The 18815-nt window shown below is 42.2% G+C and overlaps 1 protein-coding gene and 1 long non-coding RNA gene across 7 annotated transcripts in view; one reads left to right on the top strand and one right to left on the bottom strand.

Moving 5' to 3' along the window:
* LOC111980273 (tissue factor pathway inhibitor) overlaps positions 1-17687 on the top strand; it is a 52277-nt gene extending 34590 nt beyond the window's left edge. Inside the window, exons 2-6 of one of the 2 annotated variants that reach the window (XM_024010985.2) lie at positions 2204-2404; positions 13230-13406; positions 15675-15776; positions 16801-16995; positions 17487-17687. In XM_024010985.2, coding sequence (XP_023866753.1) covers positions 2204-2404; positions 13230-13406; positions 15675-15776; positions 16801-16995; positions 17487-17557 — 746 coding nt within the window. In that variant the 3' untranslated portion in view covers positions 17558-17687. Of the gene's footprint in view, positions 1-2200; positions 2405-13229; positions 13407-15674; positions 15777-16800; positions 16996-17486 lie in introns of both variants that reach the window. The other variant, XM_024010979.2, reaches the window with a different exon arrangement.
* On the bottom strand, positions 17578-18499 carry LOC139029387 (uncharacterized). Of its 5 annotated transcripts, none has more exons than XR_011481691.1 (4): positions 18093-18499; positions 17877-18052; positions 17732-17772; positions 17578-17641 (listed from the first exon to the last, which is right to left on the bottom strand). It is a non-coding gene; the product is annotated as an uncharacterized lncRNA (long non-coding RNA). The 5 variants fall into 5 exon arrangements; XR_011481694.1 differs by lacking the exon at positions 17732-17772 and having other exon boundaries at positions 17824-17877; positions 17941-18052; XR_011481689.1 differs by lacking the exon at positions 17732-17772 and adding an exon at positions 17781-17822 and having other exon boundaries at positions 17950-18052.
* Between the last annotated feature and the right edge of the window lie 316 nt (positions 18500-18815).

Here is an 18815-nt window from a genome sequence, read left to right as displayed (position 1 = left end):
AGTTATATTAGGTATAACACATCAATTTATTTACAGTTACTGTGCACCAAGGCTAACTTTTTTCATGATCAAAGATCATCCTTTTATGAGCAACTACAAGTTTGTTTTTAGTTTCCAGTGTTGAATTTGAGCCCACATCCTCTGCTTGAGGCAACAGGGTTGTCTCTAGGAGTGTTATTTTTGGATGGCCAACATGAGCAAGGCTGGACAATAAGTAATGGAAGAACACATTGACTGTGGTACAGTACTTCTGTTGACCTCAGGGGGGGGTCAAATCAATAGGAACATCCTGTTTTCTTTTTCCTCCAGACTTATTACACATCTTCCAATAAACGAGGTGTTTTCCCAGTGCACACTTAAAGCAAGTTCAGTGGAACAGATGAGCAGTCACTTTTTCCTTGTCTTTTCATACATCTTAGGACTGAACAGCGAAGTGACTGCTGCTGCTCTCAGGGTGGTGTGGGTTTTTGAGGGAAAGACAAAACAATAGGAACATTATTGCCCCTTTAGGGAGGCTAAGCACAGATACATGTTTACAAAGAGGGCCTAGCGGTACAGAGACGGAGACAGCATGTGGATTGCCTGTCTGTAATTACCCCTGCATGGGCACTCCTCTCTGCTTATCTGCCCGGACAGAGGATTGTATACAATATCTGTAGCCATGCTCAGAAAACATTTAATCGCCCCTGCAAAAGCAAACTGCTATAAGCCCAGCGGCAGGCTGGCAGGCGATTATTTGTAAAGATGGCTGTCTTGCTGTGGGCTGGCTGGGGCCTGGGCAGCATGGTGGGGCTGTGGAGTCCGGAGGTGTTGCTGGACTGGAAGTACTGAGGAAGCCATTCGGCAGGTAATGCCACAGCATTCAATAGTTGTCAGGTTGTATGCCATCAAAACAACCCTCCCCAACAAAGTGTCACACAGCGAATTACTGTTTACCATGATTATATATTGGCTATCGAGATTGATTGTCACATTGCGGTTGTTTATATCATCTTATATGCGGCTGTATATGATGAAAGGTCCACATCAAGTTAACTGTATGTATCACATAGTACATACTGTAAGTAACTATCTACAGCATAACCACAGGAACCAACTAACCTAATCTACAGTGTGGAAAAGGAAAACCCAGTCCCTCTTGGCAGATCTGGAAGATCAGGATGTTGAAGGTTAAGTGATCCACCCAATGGGAAGGAGGCTGTCACTCAAACCCCCCACCCCCACCCCACCATCTGCAGAGCCCCAGCCCTCCTCAGACAGAGATTATGCTCCTCACAGTGTGATCTGAAGGGACTTTCACAGCAGGCTGAATCCAGACCACGACTGCCCAGAACACAACAGGAGGGGGACTGTTTGCACATATTTGCAACACTGTATATAGACATATGACATTTGAAATGTCTTTATTCTTTTGGAACTTTTGTGAGTGTATTGTTTACTGTTCATTTTTGTTTATTTCACTTTTGTTTATTATCTACTTCACTTGCTTTGGCAACGTAAACATATGTTTCCCATGCCATTAATGCCCCTTAAATGTAATTTAATTGAGAGAGAGAGAGAGACACAGAGAGAGAGACACAGAGAGAGACACAGAGAGACAGAGACACAGAGAGAGACAGAGACACAGAGAGAGACACAGAGACAGAGACAGAGAGAGACAGAGACAGAGAGAGACAGAGACAGAGAGAAGCAAACTGGTGGTGATTTAACATCTTGGCTGCTTGCTGTGAAGATGCTACAGTATTTTGATACTATCCCAATTCATCTGTTCCCACGTCTTGTAGAACACATGTGGTATGCAATGTAAAAAGGGTGTTTGGTGGAATGCATTTACAGTATAAAGCACTGCTAAAGCCACAGCTACATTTTTTAGAGTTTTATTTTTGTTGTTGAGTCTGAGTGGGGGCATATGTTACTAAGTAGAGCAGATCAGAATTCTGAACATGTTGAATTCTATTCAGGATTGTTATGAGTGACCAGCAGCAAGGCTCTAAGGTCGAACCATTTATACAGACTCCCCCACAACCAATATCTACACACAACCATTAAAATCATTTGGAATGTACGTACCAGAGAGATGTTCTTACCTAGTCCAAAGCCTCAGGTTAAAGCGTTGACCTAAATTACACCAGAACATTTCCATGAATTCTGTGAATCTTTGCAAGGCAGTATGCTAACTTTGGCTTTCTTCTCTCCATAGCAGATGGAGCCCAGCCTGAGCTCTTCATTTTCCACCAGTCGTGCGCCCTGAAGAAGGACGAAGGGCCCTGCAAGGCATTAAAGGAGCGTTTCTACTTCGACATTGACACGGGCCGCTGTGAGGCCTTCGAGTTCGGCGGCTGCAGAGGCAACGCCAACAATTTTGAGACCTTGGAGGCGTGTGAGGAAATGTGCCTGGTGTCTGGTGAGTTTTTGGCACCTTTCTCTGATTTCTCTGCAGGTCAAATGTAAAAATGTGCCTCTGTTGATGTGTGAAGAATTATTCATTTTTGTACCAAGTATCATTCTGTGTATTCAGAAAGACTCTTATTTTATTTAGACAGATGAAGCAAGCACACACATGTTCTCCAGGAAATGTACAGTATCTTTTGTAGATTTGATTTCCTTTACTAGGAATGATAAGATGTTCCCTGGTAAACCAATTCACTGATTACTATGTTGTTGGTTTCCGTCCTTTTCAAAACAATTATCCGCCATGTTGCCAAAATATGAAAATAGATTAGACACTGAGTACGCTTGCATGCATACAATAATGTGATTATTGTTGATAGTCAGGTTAACATAATAGTTTGATTAAAACGATTACATGCTTTGCAAGAAGAACGATTTCCCTAATAAGCCTGTTTCCATGGACTCATCTGAGATCAGATGGCACTCTGATAAATGCAGAAAATTACCAATCAAAATAAAAGTTCTACCGTGTTGTTTTTGTGAAAACTATTTGATTCTATTTCTAAGATACATAGTAAAAAAAAAAATCCAAACACACTTCACTCACACATAAGAGGTCCTCGCACAGATCAAATACACCCCTGGAATAATTCAAACAATTGCTCAGAAAACCAGGTGTTTTAATCGGCTTATGCTTACTTGGATTTTGACCTGAGGCCGATTTAAGATAAGCAGAGTAAAGTGTTTACGTGACTAATGCCATACTCTGCCTTCTGCCATAATCAGTTTAATATCGAATTAGGATTGTGCATGTACATTACTCACTGTTTTTGAGCCAGTAAACACGATGACATCATCGACGTAGTTGGTTTGGCAGCTTTCATTGTAGAAAAGCAGGGAGTTTCCAGTGTTCTATCATATGTTCAAGTTCAACAGTATAGTTTTCGCGCTTTATGGTTTTGTGTGGAATGCTGTCGTTAGACTGTCAGACCAAACTCTCACTCCCAAACACATTCCCAATGCCGTTCTGAGAAAGTTTGGATGTTCCATTCCGAGAAAGTTTGCATATTTCTCTGTCAAACTATCAGCCAAATCTATTGTCAAGCCTGGGACAATGGAGCTGTTGGCTGATTGGCTATGTGAAAAAGACTGACATCCAGGCTCATTGTCGTTGTAGAAACGATTGGGCTGATAATAATATTATGTGGTACGTGTTAGCTAAATTACAGAAAACAAAGCGAGTTGTTCAATCCACACTGTAATATGTGCACAGCAAAAACGTGTGTGTGTCTGTGTGTGTGTGTGTGTGTGTGTGTGTGTGTGTGTGTGTGTGTGTGTGTGTGTGTGTGTGTGTGTGTGTGTGTGTGTGTGTGTGTGTGTGTGTGTGTGTGTGTGTGTGTGTGTGTGTGTGTGTGTGTGTGTGTGGGTGGGTGCATGCCTGCAATACATTTGTTAGATATTACTGCATGGTCGGAACTAGAAACACAAGCATTTCGCGACACTCGCATTAACACCTGCTAACCATGTGTATGTGACCAATAACATTTGATTTGATTTGATTTTGCATTTTGAGTGTTACCTAAACTGTGGGTGTTATTGAAATGAGATAGAAAAGCAGTATTCATAGATGTCGGATCAATATGAATTATGCTGTGGATATCACAGTGGAGAAACCACGTGTGAAACTCTACTTTGTCTGTAGCTAGAAACACTGCTTTCTTAAAAGTGTAATTTATTACGAATGTATGTCTCAATGTCATTGTGGTACAATGTTGTATCATTGTATGCATTATTCAGTTAACGTATAAGGGAATTGTGGGTGAATTTGCATCCTGCTCGGGCCGGTAACACTTTTATAGTATTGTTTTATTTAACATGCCGACGAAACCAGGCATATTGAATTAAATATGAAAATGATGGTAGTCCTGTGAGGTCAGGGTTAACATCCAAATCAAATCACATTTTATTGGTCACATACACATGGTTAGCAGATGGTATTGCTTCTAGATCCGACAGTGCAGCAGGATCTAACAGGTAATATCTAACAATTCCGCAACTAAACCTGTCTCTTATACACATCTAGATGTGTATAAGAGACAGGTGCAGCAGGATCTAACAGGTAATATCTAACAATTCCGCAACAAAACCCAATACCTAACAAATTCCACATCAAAACCTAATACACACAATCTTGCAAAGGAATGGGATGAGAATATATAAGTATAAAGTATATGGATGAGCAGTGACAGAGCAGCTAAGATGCAATAGATAGTAAAAAATTGATAGTGAAGGATACAGTATACATTATATACACACGAGATGAGTAATGTGAGATATGTAAACATTCTTAAAGTGGCATTATTAAAGTGACTAGTGTTCCATTTATTAAAGTGGCCAATGATATCAAGTCTATAGGTAGGCAGCCGCCTCTCTGTGCTAGTAGTGGCTGTTTAACAATCTGATGGCCTTGAGATAGAAGCTGTTTTTCAATCTCTCTGTCCCAGCTATGATGCACCTGTACTGACCTCGCCTTCTGGATGGAAGCGGGGTGAACAGGCATTGGCTCGGGTGGTTATTGTCCTTGATTATCTTTTTTGCCTTCCTGTGTTGTAGGTGTCCTGGAGGGCAGATAGTTTGCCCCCGGTGATGCATTGTGCAGACCGCACCACCCTCTGGGGGGTCTTGCGGTTGTGGGCTGTGCAGTTGCCGTACCAGGCGGTGATACATCTCGACAGGATGCTCTCGATTGTGCATCTGTAAAAGTTAGTGAGGGTTTTCGGTGACAAGCCACATTTTTTCAGCCTCCTGAGGTTGAAGAGTAGCTGTTGCGCCTTCTTCACCACACTGTCTGTGTGCGTGGACCATTTCAGTTTGTCGGTGATATGAACACAGAGGAACTTAACTTTCCACCTTCTCCACTGCTGTCCAGTTGATGTGGATGGGGGGTGCTCCCTTTGCTGTTTCCTGAAGTCCACTATCATCTCTTGTTTTGCTGACATTGAGTGAGAGGTTATTATCCTGACACCACACTCCGAGGGCCCTCACCTCCTCCCTGTAGGCCGTCTCGTCGTTGTTGGTAATCAAGCCTACCACTGTTGTGTCGTCTGCAAACTTGATGATTGAGTTGGAGATGTGCATGGCCACGTGGTCGTGGGTGAACAGAGAGTACAGGAGGGGGCTGAGAACGCACCCTTATGGGGCCCCTGTGTTGAGGGTCAGTTGAGTGGAGATGTTGTTTCCTACCTTCACCACCAGGGGGCGGCCCGTCAGGAAGTCCAGGACCCAGTTGCACAGGGCATGGTCGAGACCTAGGGTCTCAAGCTTAATGATGAGTTTGGAGGGTACTATGTTGTTGAATGCTGAGCTGGAGTCAATCAACAGCATTCTTACATAGGTATTCCTCTTGTCAAGATTGGAAAGGCCAGTGTGCAGTGTGATGGCGATTGCATCGTTTGTTGACCTATTGGGGCGGTAAGCAAATTGAAGTGGGTCTAGGGTGTCAGGTAGGGTGGATGTGATATGATCCTTGACTAGTCTCTCAAAGCACTTCATGATGGGAGAAGTGAGTGCTACGGGGCGATAGTCATTTAGTTCAGTTACCTTAGCTTTCTTGGGAACAGGAACAATGGTGGCCATCTTGAAGGATGTGGGAACAGCAGACTGGGATAGGGATTGATTAAATATGTCCGTAAACACACCAGTCAGCTGGTCTGTGCATGCTCTGAGGACGCGGCTAGGGATGCTGTCTGGGCTGGCAGCCGTGCAAGGGTTAACACGTTTACATTTTATACTCACGTCGGCCATGGAGAAGGGGGGTCCACAGTCTTTGGTTGCGGGCTGTGTCGATGCCACTGTATTGTCCTCAAAGCACGCAACTAAGTTGTTTAATTTGTCTGGAAGCAAGACGTCAATGTCCTCGACGGGGCTGGTTTTCTTTTTGTAATCCGTGATTGTCTGTAGACCCTGCCACATACGTCTCGTGTTCGAGCCGTTGAATTACGACTCCACTTTATCTCTATGCTGACACTTTGCTTGTTTGATTGCCTTACGGAGGGAATAGCTACACTGTTTGTATTAGGCGTGTATGTCAATGTTGTTCTCTGAGGCTACCCTGAACATATCCCAGTCCACGTGATCGAAGCAATCTTGAAGCGTGGAATCCAATTGGTCAGTCCAGCGTTGTATAGACCTAAGCACGGGTGCTTCCTGTTTTAGTTTCTGCCTATAGGAGGGGAGCAACAAGATGGAGTCATGGTCAGATTTGCCAAAAGGAGGGCGGGGGAGGGCCTTGTATGCATCGCGGAAGTTAGAGTAGCAATGTGTCACGTTCCTGACCTTATTTCCCTTGTTTTGTATTTATTTAGTATGGTCAGGGCGTGAGTTGCTCCTCCTCAGACGAGGAGGAAGACGAACGTTACACAATGGTTGAGCATGTTACTCGTTCGTGTACAGCAATCTATATGCTGATAGAATTTAGGTAGCCTTGTTTTCAAATTAGCTTTATTAAAATCCCCAGCTACAATAAATGCAGCCTCAGGATATATGGTTACCAGTTTGCATAAAGTCCAGTGAAGTTCCTTGATGGCCGTCTTGGTATCCGCTTGCGGAGTGATATACACGGCTGTGACAATAACCGAGGAGAGTTCTCTTGGGAGATAATACGGTCGGCATTTGATTGTGAGGAATTCTAGGTGAGGTGAACAAAAGGACGAGGTCCTGTATGTTGTTACAATTACACTATGAATCAAATCATAAAACATACACCTCTGCCCTTCTTCTTACCGGAGAGATGTTTATTCCTGTCAGCGCGATGCACTGAAAATCCCGTTGGCTGTATGGACTCCGACAGCATGTCTCCAGCTAGCCATGTTTCCGTAAAACAGAGTATGTTACAATCCCGGATATCTCTTTGGAAAGCAACTCTTGGCCAGATTTCGTCAACGTTGTTAACTAGGGACTGGACATTAGCGAATAATATACTCGGGAGTGGTGGGTTGTGTGCTCGCATCCGAAGCCTCAATAGAAGACCGCCCCGGCACCCTCTCTTCCGGCGGCGTTGTTTTGGGTCGGCCTCTGGAATCTGTTCAAATGCCCTGGGAGGTGCAGATAAAGGATCTGCTTTGGGAAAGTTGTATTCCTGGTCATAGTGCTGGTTGTACTGGTAAGTTGACGTCTCTGATATCCAATAATTCTTCCCAGTTGTATGTAATAACACTTAACGTTTTCAGGGCTAGCAATGTAATAAATAATACAGAAAAAAAACAAAAAACTGCACAGTTTCCTAAGGACTAGAAGTTGGTATCTCTATCGGCGCCATCTTGCCATCCTGTTCCACTGAAATGAAGTAGTCATAATTATGTCAAGAGACAATGTCACAATGTGCTTCTATTGCTTCCAAACCTCACGTGAAAAGAAGAAAAATAACAAACGAAGAAAAGAAAGTCTATGTAGGAGTCAACAGTCAAGGACACATGAAACACCTCAGATATTGTCATGTTGTCACAATGTGACATTTACTTTACTCTCTCAATACCTGCATGTACTGAATGGGAATAATATGAAGACTGTTGTCATAATGGCTTCTTCGCAGGTTAACAGAAATTCTCAAGGAACATATTTCTCTCTCAAAGTCTTAAAAGGAAAATGTTAAACTAATAGGAACACCATTTCAGTAATTACAACTCATTTACCTTTTACCTAATCAATCTGTCTGCTCTCCACCAATTTCTGTAAATTCAGACAATGGATGATGATAATGATGATGATAATGATGATGATAATGGATTTATACAACACTTCTCCAGGTGTTCAAAGCGTTTTATGGGTAAAACTCACTTCATTAAGTAGGCTCAAGGCCTTAGTCATAAAGTCCCACACTGTTCCACGCTTGTGGCAAGACATTGTCGTCATCTTAAACTGCCAAAGAGGACAAAGAATAATGGAATTACTTTGCGAAGCCCACGGCTCATTTTGTTGGCTGCGAGCTCCGTGGCTACAGAGAGCCATATCTCATTACCCCTACTGTGTCAGGGCATTATATGTCACAGAGGTCCCTGGCCTCCTTCCACTCTGGTGCCCTCAGCCCTAACACCCTACCACACAAACAGGCTGAACAACATGAGAGTTTAGAAGAATGGGGGAGCCCTGTGTAGATCACAGCTCTAGCTGTAGTCCAGAGCTCCCATTATTTCACTCGCTCCTGGAAATTCCAACGTACACTTACTCAGCTCTGCCAGTTTAGGCCCCTAGTCGCTATAGACGTGTTGTGTGGAAGGCTCGTCAAAACTTATACTGTCAACTGTAAACGACCCGTAACCTTTTTTACATTGCTGCATAAATGGCATATAAATCGTTGGCCACTGTTCACCTGTATGTAGTCCTCTACTACTCTCAGGTAACACCTCCAACACTACAACACAGTATTATGTCACACCATCAGAGATGCAGGACTACTCTCAGGAAACACCTCCAACACTACAACACAGGATTATGTCACACCATCAGAGATACAGGACTACTCTCAGGTAGCATCTCCAACACTACAACACAGTATTATGTTCACACCATCAGAGATACAGACTAGTCTCAGGTAACACCTCCAAACACTACAACACAGTATTATGTCACACCATCAGAGATACAGGACTAGTCTCAGGTAGCATCTCCAACACTACACACAGTATTATGTCACACCTTCAGAGATACAGGACTAGTCTCAGGAAACACCTCCAACACTACAACACAGTATTATGTCACACCATCAGAGATGCAGGACTAGTCTCAGGTAGCATCTCCAACACTACAACACAGTATTATGTCACACCTTCAGAGATGCAGGACTAGTCTCAGGTAGCATCTCCAACACTACAACACAGTATTATGTCACACCATCAGAAGCAGGACTAGTCTCAGGTAGCATCTCCAACACTACAACACAGTATTATGTCACACCTTCAGAGATGCAGGACTAGTCTCAGGTAGCATCTCCAACACTACAACACAGTATTATGTCACACCATCAGAGATACAGGACTAGTCTCAGGTAACACCTCCAACACTACAACACAGTATTATGTCACACCATCAGAGATACAGACTAGTCTCAGGTAACACCTCCAACACTACAACACAGTATTATGTCACACCATCAATACAGGACTAGTCTCAGGTAACACCTCCAACACTACAACACAGTATTATGTCACACCTTCAGAGATGCAGGACTAGTCTCAGGTAACACCTCAACACTACAACACAGTATTATGTCACACCATCAGAGATACAGGGACTAGTCTCAGGTAGCATCTCCAACACTACAACACAGTATTATGTCACACCATCAGAGATACAGTCTCAGAGAGTTCTCTTCAGACAAGGGGACATCCTTAGTCAATGTGAGTATGGGAGTGTCAACGCGTCAGATGGTGTCAGTGTCAAGGCTTAACCCTGTTTTATTTCTAGCTGGTAAAACTCTTAATTCCTCTTTTAAAGGATATCCTCTCTATCAGTCAGTCCTGATGAAGCTGAGGCCTTGTTGTGGGATACATTAGAGTATGAATGGCTCCATCTATTGGCCATTAGTTTTTAATGCCTCTAACAGAATAAAATGGCACAATTGGAATCGTCTTGAAATGCATCCGTCCTGCCTCCCTCCCTCTTTCGTGGATCTGTCATGACTGGATTGTCGTAAGCAAGCTTTCCACCGCATTGCTTTCACCATTTATGTCATGTCAGGTCAATAGTTACTTCAAGGATAGGAGGAGGGAAGGATGTGTTGTCCTTTGTGACTCAGTCGGTAGACCTTGACGTTTGACTCCGTTCCATTAATTACATTCCAGACGGTACAATGAGCCCGTCGTCCTACAGCTCCTCCCACCAGCTTCCTCTGATTACATATATACGCTATATAGCTATATATATATATATATATATATATACAGTATATATATAAATATATACACTGTGTACAAAACAGTAAGAACACCTGCTCTGTCCATGACATAGACTGACCAGGTGAATCCAGGTGAAAGCTACACTACATGGCCAAAAGTATGTGGACACCTGTTCCTCGAACATCTCATTCCAAAATCATGGGCTTTAATATGAAGTTGGTCCCGCCTTTGTTGTTATAACAGCCCCCACTCCTTTGGGAAGGCTTTCCACTAGATGTTGGAACATTGCTGTGGGGACTTGCTTGCATTCAGCCACAAGAGCATTAGTGATGTCATGCACTGATGTTGGGCGATTAAGCCTGGCTCGCAGTCGGCGTTCCAATTAATCCCAAAGGTGTTCGATGAGGTTGAGTCAGGGCTCTGTGCAGGCCAGTCAAGTTCTTCCACACCGATCACAACAAAACATTTCTGTATGGACCTCGCTTTGTGCACAGGTGCATTGTCATGCTGAAACAGGAAAGGGCCTTCCCCAAACTGTTTCCATGATGTTGGAAGCACAGAATCATCTAGAATGTTATTGTATGCTGTAGCGTTAAGATTTCCCTTCACTGGAACTAAGGGGCCTAGCCCGTACCATGAAAAACAGCCCCAGACCATTATTACTCCTCCACCAAACTTTACAGTTGGCACTATGCATTGGAGCAGGTTGTGTTCTCACCATCAGAGATGCAGGACTAGTCTCAGGTAACACCTCCAACACTACATCACAGTATTATGTCACACCTTCAGAGATACAGGACTAGTCTCAGGTAACACCTCCAACACTACAACACAGTATTATGTCACACCATCAGAGATACAGGACTAGTCTCAGGTAACACCAGATGGTGAAGCGTGATTCATCACTCCAGAGAACGCATTTCCACTGCTCCAGAGTCCAATGGCGGCAAGCTTCACACCACTCCAGCCAATGCTTGGCATTGCGCATGGTGATCTTAGGCTTGTGTGCGGCTGCTCGGCCATGGAAACCCATTTCATGAAGCTCCCGACGAACAGTTATTGTTCTGACGCTGCCTCTAGTTTGAAACCCGGTAGTGAGTGCTGCAATCGAGGACAGGCGATTTTTACGAGCTACGCACTTCAGCACTCGGAGGGTCCCGTTCTTTGAGCTTGTGTGGCCTACCACTTCACGGCAGAGCCTTTATTGCTCCTAGATGTTTCCACTTCACAATAACAGTGCTTACAAATTAACATGGGCAGCTCTAGCAGGGCAGAAATTTGACAAACTGACTTGTTGGAAAGGTGGCATCCTATGACGGTGCGACATTGAAAGTCACTGAGCTCTTCAGTAAGGACATTCTACTGCCAATGTTTGTCTATGAAGATTGCATGGCTGTGTGCTCGATTTTATACACCTGTCAGCAATGGGTGTATCCAAATCCACTAATGATTCCACATACTTATATATATATATGAGTATTAGAACAGGGCTGTAGTGTATTGGACAACTCCTTTCACCTGGAAAATTCCAGTATGTCAAGTTGGACAGCAGCCATAACCTTGAAAGACAGAGGGACATATTATTCTGATGGGTCACAAGTAATTCACCACCAAAACACTGATAGCTTTCTTCACCTTAGATGCCTTTCGGGTGAATCACTGGTTTGAATTATTCAACGGGCTGGGTCACACAAACACAAAGGAAAAAAGTCTCTGCTCTCTTGTTGTGTTACTGTTAAAGTCAAGTCATTCTTTCTGACATGCTTTAACACAATCTGGTAAAGCAGTGTTCAGAAATGAAAAAGGACTTGATATTTGGTGATAAAGGGATAAACAGTAGGATACAATATATAATTATTCACAACATATTTGGGGATGACAGTTATTAGTTTGTCTCAGACTCTTCTAGAACTGAGAGAGGTTGAGGTATTAGTACAGCTTTAATTTCAGCATCTATATATTCATGACCTCTTCATTTATGGGATGTCTCGCCCGGTAATGGATGGCCACTTAACTGAAATATTTGTATTAATTCAAGAGAAAAAAAAGCTATATCATAGCCATGAAGTGTCAGGATATGAAGTGATTTTTATCTACTGGGGCTTGGCCCTGGTCAAGTCATTTCAGCTGTGGGATGTGTCCTATAGATGGGGCGACATCAAATCAATCACCCCCTAGATGACGTCTACACCAGTCTCAACGTCAGTGAAGAGGCGACTCCGGGATGCTGGCCTTCTAGGCAGAGTTCCTCTGTCCAGTGTCTGTGTTCTTTTGCCCATCTTTTATTTTTATTGGCAGGTCTGAGATATGGCTTTTTCTTTGCAACTCTGCCTAGAAGGCCAGCATCTTCACTGTTGACGTTGAGACTGGTGTTTTGCGGGTACTATTTAATGAAGCTGCCAGTCGAGGACTTGTGAGGCGTCTGTTTCTCAAACTGCCTATCCGTTCATAACTAACTGTGTCAGCAGCCGACCTTCTATGTTCCTCCATGCCTGAGTATGTCTTCTCTCTCTTTCCACCTCCTCCCCCTCTCATCATATTTTCTGTCAGTGTCTCTAGCTCTCCAGAGTGTTAGTGCCACCTCTTTTTCTCTATTATTCACAGTTTGCCTGGAAGTCAATTTACTGGTCCAAGGGTAGATTGCAGTGTAGTGTAGATTGTATTTGACTTAGGGGAACAGGAAGCCTATCTTCCATACTGTACTTTTTTCATCATTTCCTGCTGTCATCTTTTCAAATGACTAAGTAGCTGGTACTCATTTCTCTTTTCAGTATCTCAATAATGTTATCTCTCTCTCTCTCTGCCCTCTCTCTCCCTCCATCTGTCTCTAGTTGACAAGAGTCCCTGTCACATGGAGGAGGCTCAATAATGTTCTCCCCTTTTCATTATCTCAATAATGTTATCTCTCTCTCTTCCCTCTCTCCATCTCCCTCCATCTGTCTCTAGTTGACAAGAGTCCCTGTCACCTGGAGGAGGCTCCGGGGCCATGTCGAGGTCTGGTGACTCGCTACTTATTTGACAACCAGAGCCAGGAGTGCAAGCAGTTCTACTATGGAGGCTGCTTCGGCAACGCCAACAACTTCAAGAGTATGAAAGAGTGCCGGGCTAGATGCCAGAACCCAGGTAGTCCAAAAGGGACCAACCAACCATAGGCATTTTCTTACTAGCACTGACTTTGCTGGGAGCTACTTTATTAAGGAAAAATGTACTTTCTATGACTTTCTATAGCTGCCTAATGACTAACATGTAAATGTACTAGGGGAGTATACAGTATTACTTCTCTGATGCCTTAAAAAGTTTGCTGTGTGTTCTAAGATAGTTATACCTCTTTGAAAGCCCAAATACTCACGTGTTTGCTGCAGTGGATCTTGTGAATATTGCACTTACTTGAAAATTATCTTGTTGACTGACCATCAAGTCATGTTACACCTTCATTTTACATATATATATATATATATATTTTTTTTTTTTTGCATATTCAATCATTTTAGACACAGGCCCGATTTTAGATTTTTTTTACAGTCATTGACTGCATTTGTCCCCAAAAATTACCAATACATTTTTCTACCGTGACCAAGCAATGTAAGAAACAAAATTGACGATAACTCCAAAATAATTACATTGTCATTGTGTATCAGAATCCTTAATCAATCTTCCTTGGGCTCCAAATAATTTTTCTCTTCATCAACCCTGAGTCCATAGGTGTAATAACTTGTCTATGCTGTATGTTAATATTATAATGCTACTTCCTTGGTAAACAGGTTTTAACAACAGAGTAGTACACTGTTTGTATTATAGTACATTTCTATTAAATGCTTATTATGGACTTATTATGGAATTTAATTTATTAACTTATTATGGACTTATTATTTACTTATTACTTATTATTATAATTAACTTATTATCACCAACTACTTCTCTGATCGAGTTCAGTGTGTCAAATCGGAGGGTCTGTTGTCCGGGCCTCTGGCAGTCTCTATGGGGGTGCCACAGGGTTCAATTCTTGGACCGACTCTCTTCTCTGTATACATCAATGATGTCGCTCTTGCTGTTGGTGATTCTCTGATCCACCTCTACGCAGACGACACTATTCTGTATACTTCTGGCCCTTCTTTTGACACTGTGTTAACAACCCTCCAGGCGAGCTTCAATGCCGTACAGCTCACCTTCCGTGGCCTCCAATTGCTCTTAAATACAAGTAAAACTAAATGCATGCTCTTCAACCGATCGCTGCCTGCACCTGCCCGCCTGTCCAACATCACTACTCTGGACGGCTCTGACTTAGAATATGTGGACAACTACAAATACCTAGGTGTCTGGTTAGACTGTAAACTCTCCTTCCAGACTCACATCAAACATCTCCAATCCAAAGTTAAATCTAGAATTGGCTTCCTATTCCGCAACAAAGCATCCTTCACTCATGCTGCCAAACATACCCTTGTAAAACTGACCATCCTACCAATCCTCGACTTCGGTGATGTCATTTACAAAATAGCCTCCAAAACCCTACTCAATAAATTGGATGCAGTCTATCACAGTGCCATCCGTTTTGTCACCAAAGCCCCATATACTACCCACCACTGCGACCTGTATACTCTCGTTGGCTGGCCCTCGCTTCATACTCGTCGCCAAACCCACTGGCTCCAGGTCATCTACAAGACCCTGCTAGGTAAAGTCCCCCCTTATCTCAGCTCGCTGGTCACCATAGCAGCACCTACCTGTAGCACGCGCTCCAGCAGGTATATCTCTCTGGTCACCCCCAAAACCAATTCTTCCTTTGGCCGCCTCTCCTTCCAGTTCTCTGCTGCCAATGACTGGAACGAACTACAAAAATCTCTGAAACTGGAAACACTTATCTCCCTCACTAGCTTTAAGCACCAGCTGTCAGAGCAGCTCATAGATTACTGCACCTGTACATAGCCCATCTATAATTTAGCCCAAACAACTACCTCTTTACCTACTGTATTTATTTATTTATTTTGCTCCTTTGCACCCCATTATTTCTATCTCTACTTTGCACATTCTTCCACTGCAAACCAACCATTCCAGTGTTTTTACTTGCTATATTGTATTTACTTCGCCACCATGGCCCTTTTTATATTTTAATTTATTTATATATATATTTTGTTTGCCTTCACCTCCCTTATCTCACCTCACTTGCTCACATTGTATATAGACTTATTTTTTCACTGTATTATTGACTGTATGTTTGTTTTACTCCATGTGTAACTATGTGTTGCTGTATGTGTCGAACTGCTTTGCTTTATCTTGGCCAGGTCGCAATTGTAAATGAGAACGTGTTCTCAATTTGCCTACCTGGTTAAATAAAGGTTAAATAAAAAAAATAAAAAAATGGAATTAAACTCTAACCATGCTTTTGTTTCATTGCAGAAAACCCCACTGTGGCCCTTAGATTGGATGTGGCCCCTAAATTGAAGGACACCGTCCCACAACCCCATAGCCAGCCCAGTGTGCAGTCTCTCAAAGTAACTGGTAAGACAACAAGGTTTATGTATTTTGAGTTCATGTTTGTATCCATCTTTATTTATTCAACAAACCCTGTACCCCTGTGGATCTGTCAATGCTGGGAACACCACTGTATTGCTCCAGTCTCTTGGCAGCCCCTCGTGGTGGTGTGATGTCACTCCCTTTAAGTTAACTATAGTATCACAACTACTAATACTGTGAGGCGCTTTGCACATGGGCAGCAGAACTATCACAAACACCAGGCCACAGGAAGCACAGGAATTCAGGAGAGCAGTCGTTTGTCATGTGTAGTACGGCAACTACAATAGCTAGGTAAGAGAGAGACAGTCATTTTACATGCACCATCTCAGAAATAGTTTAGCTGCTGGTAAACACACTACAACGTATAAAGGCAGCATAGTGCCCACAATACCTCCTCCCTTCTCCTCCTTCCATGTGACATTGATTCACTGCTATTAAAATGGGAGTGTACAAGGTATGAGGAGAGCGTTAGTGCTCAGAAACACCAGTGTCTGGTCCAGAGGTCACAACGCAGTACAAAGGGGAGCAGGGAGTCTGGCCATCACTCAGTCACAGACAAGTAGTTGTGATTCATGTTACAGAATTCCACCCAGGTCAGTGAATCCAGTTCAGGAGAGTCTCTGTATACGTGGTTGTCATTCCAGTCAAGTGATATAGGAGATCTTCAGTACTTCCTCAACCAAAGGCTGACATTTTGTTGGTGTTTTTCTCTCCGCAGTTTGACGCTTGAGGTGGTATTGAGGTGGTGAAAATGAAGTTTCCTTTGTTATGGTACATGTACAAAGTAATAGTAGTAGCACTAGGTTCTACTAGTCACTTTAACAGTAGATTTCCATGAACCTCACATCCAGGCTTTTAGAGAAGTGTGTTTTATCAGAACTAAACTGCAGATGTAGCCTAGATACTTACATACTTAGAAAATGTGTCTTTGGAGTCATTGTTGTACACCATGACTTGTGCTGTTAGCACGTCATTTCATCTTACAATTGCTTCTGTGCATTTCTTTCAGACTTCAATCCTCCGGACTTGTGTCTCAGTCCCATTGACAGGGGCACAACATGTGATGGAGAGGAGAGAACTGAGAGGAGATACGTGTACAACCCCAAGACAAAGAGATGTCAGTCGTTGCGCTACAACGGCTGCGGGGGAAACAAGAACAACTTTGTCCACAAGAGACACTGCATGAAGATGTGTTTGAAGCCAGGTAAGATCCACGTTATCTGTTATCTCCAACACCAGCCCTATAGAGCTACCTGGGCTTGCAGGCTTTTGTTCCATCCCCAGCATTAACACACCTGATTCAGAATTTCCACTATACCAGCCAGAATATAGCATGAGCTTAAAGTGGATGTTGAACACATTTCTACCTGCAAATGTGCCTTTAGTTCATTCTTACATGTTCTATGTTTGAGCTGGTTTTGAAAGCAAAAGTCTAATTTTAAAAACTATTGGCATTGTTGAATTTGATTTTCATAATAACACGCTAAGATTGATCTTTTGGTTAGCTAAACTAGCAAGTCTGTTTGTTTGGTTACCAAGGCAACTAGTGTAGCATTCATTGCATATCTTAACTGTTAATTTACAAAAACACTGTTAATTATATTTATTTGTTTCAATTTGTTTTTTAAATTAAAGACATACAGGTGCCCTGGAGAAATGTTAAAACATGACTAATTTGTGCTGTTTCATTTTCAGATCAGCGTCACAAAGGGAAGGTCATTCGTATAAAGAAGAAGAACAGCAACATCTTGTTTCGATCTGTCTAAATCAAGGCTTCATATTAAACCCTTCCTACTTCCTATTAAACCCTACTTCCTATTAAACCCTTCCTACTTCCTATTAAACCCTTCCTACTTCCTATTAATATTAAACCCCTCCTACTTCCTATGAAACCCTTCCTTACTTCCTATTAAACCCTTCCTACTTCCTATTAATATTACTTCCTATTAAACCCTTCCTATCTTCCTATTAATATTAAACCCTTCCTACTTCTTATTAAACCCTTCCTACTTCCTATTAAAACCCTTCCTACTCTTTATTAAACCCTTCCTACTTCTTATTAAACCCTTCCTACTTCTAATAAACCCTTCCTATTAATATTAAACCCTTCCTACTTCCTATTAAACCTTTCCTACTTCCTATTAAAAACCCTTCCTACTTCCTATTAAACCCTTCCTACTTCCTATGAAACCCTTCCTACTTCATATTAATATTAAACCCTTCCTACTTCCTATTAAACCCTTCCTATTTAATATTAAACCCTTCCTACTCTTATTAAACCCTTCCTACTTCATATTAAACCCTTCCACTTCCTATTAAACCCTTCCTACTTCCTATTAATATTAAACCCTTCCTACTTCCTATTAAACCCTTCCTATTAATATTAAACCCTTCCTACTTCTCATTAAACCCTTCCTACATACACTACTTTTGAATGAGTCTTTATTTATATCATTCTTATTTGACTTTGGTATGTCCTTGTAGTCTTGCAGCAATTGTATAAAAGGCTTGTTTTGGCCTATTGTGTAATGTTGTATTGCTTATTGTAACCTTTTAACCGTTTGTAAGAAGATTTTTTTTTGTAATATCACAATTTTCTACATTTTTTTTACTGTCACATACCAAATACCGGTATATAATTGTATTTTTTTTTCTTCTTGAGGACACCAGACAAGTTTTTTTTTTGGGACAAATGATGAACATTAATTATCCCAAAAGCACTGCACATGTAATATCATACAATAAAGCACATTATCTGTATCAAGTACTGTACATCATCTATATCAATTACTGTAAATGATCTGTTTCATTATTTTACCCCTTCATGTGAGTAATATCTTGTCATGTTTATTTTTTCCATGGTCTTTTTTTTTTTACCCAGGTGAAAACAACATATCAGCAACCCATTGGAGACTACGTTTAATTTGGCATAGTCATCAACATTGCATTTTTGTGCAGATGTTCATTCTGTTCCAAGTCCCCTTTCATATTGCAGTACAGCAGGCTATTGGAATTGACTCCACT

This window comes from Salvelinus sp. IW2-2015, linkage group LG2 (assembly GCF_002910315.2).
Source record: "Salvelinus sp. IW2-2015 linkage group LG2, ASM291031v2, whole genome shotgun sequence".
NCBI lineage: Eukaryota > Metazoa > Chordata > Actinopteri > Salmoniformes > Salmonidae > Salvelinus > Salvelinus sp. IW2-2015.
This window is presented reverse-complemented; position numbering and strand designations above follow the sequence as displayed.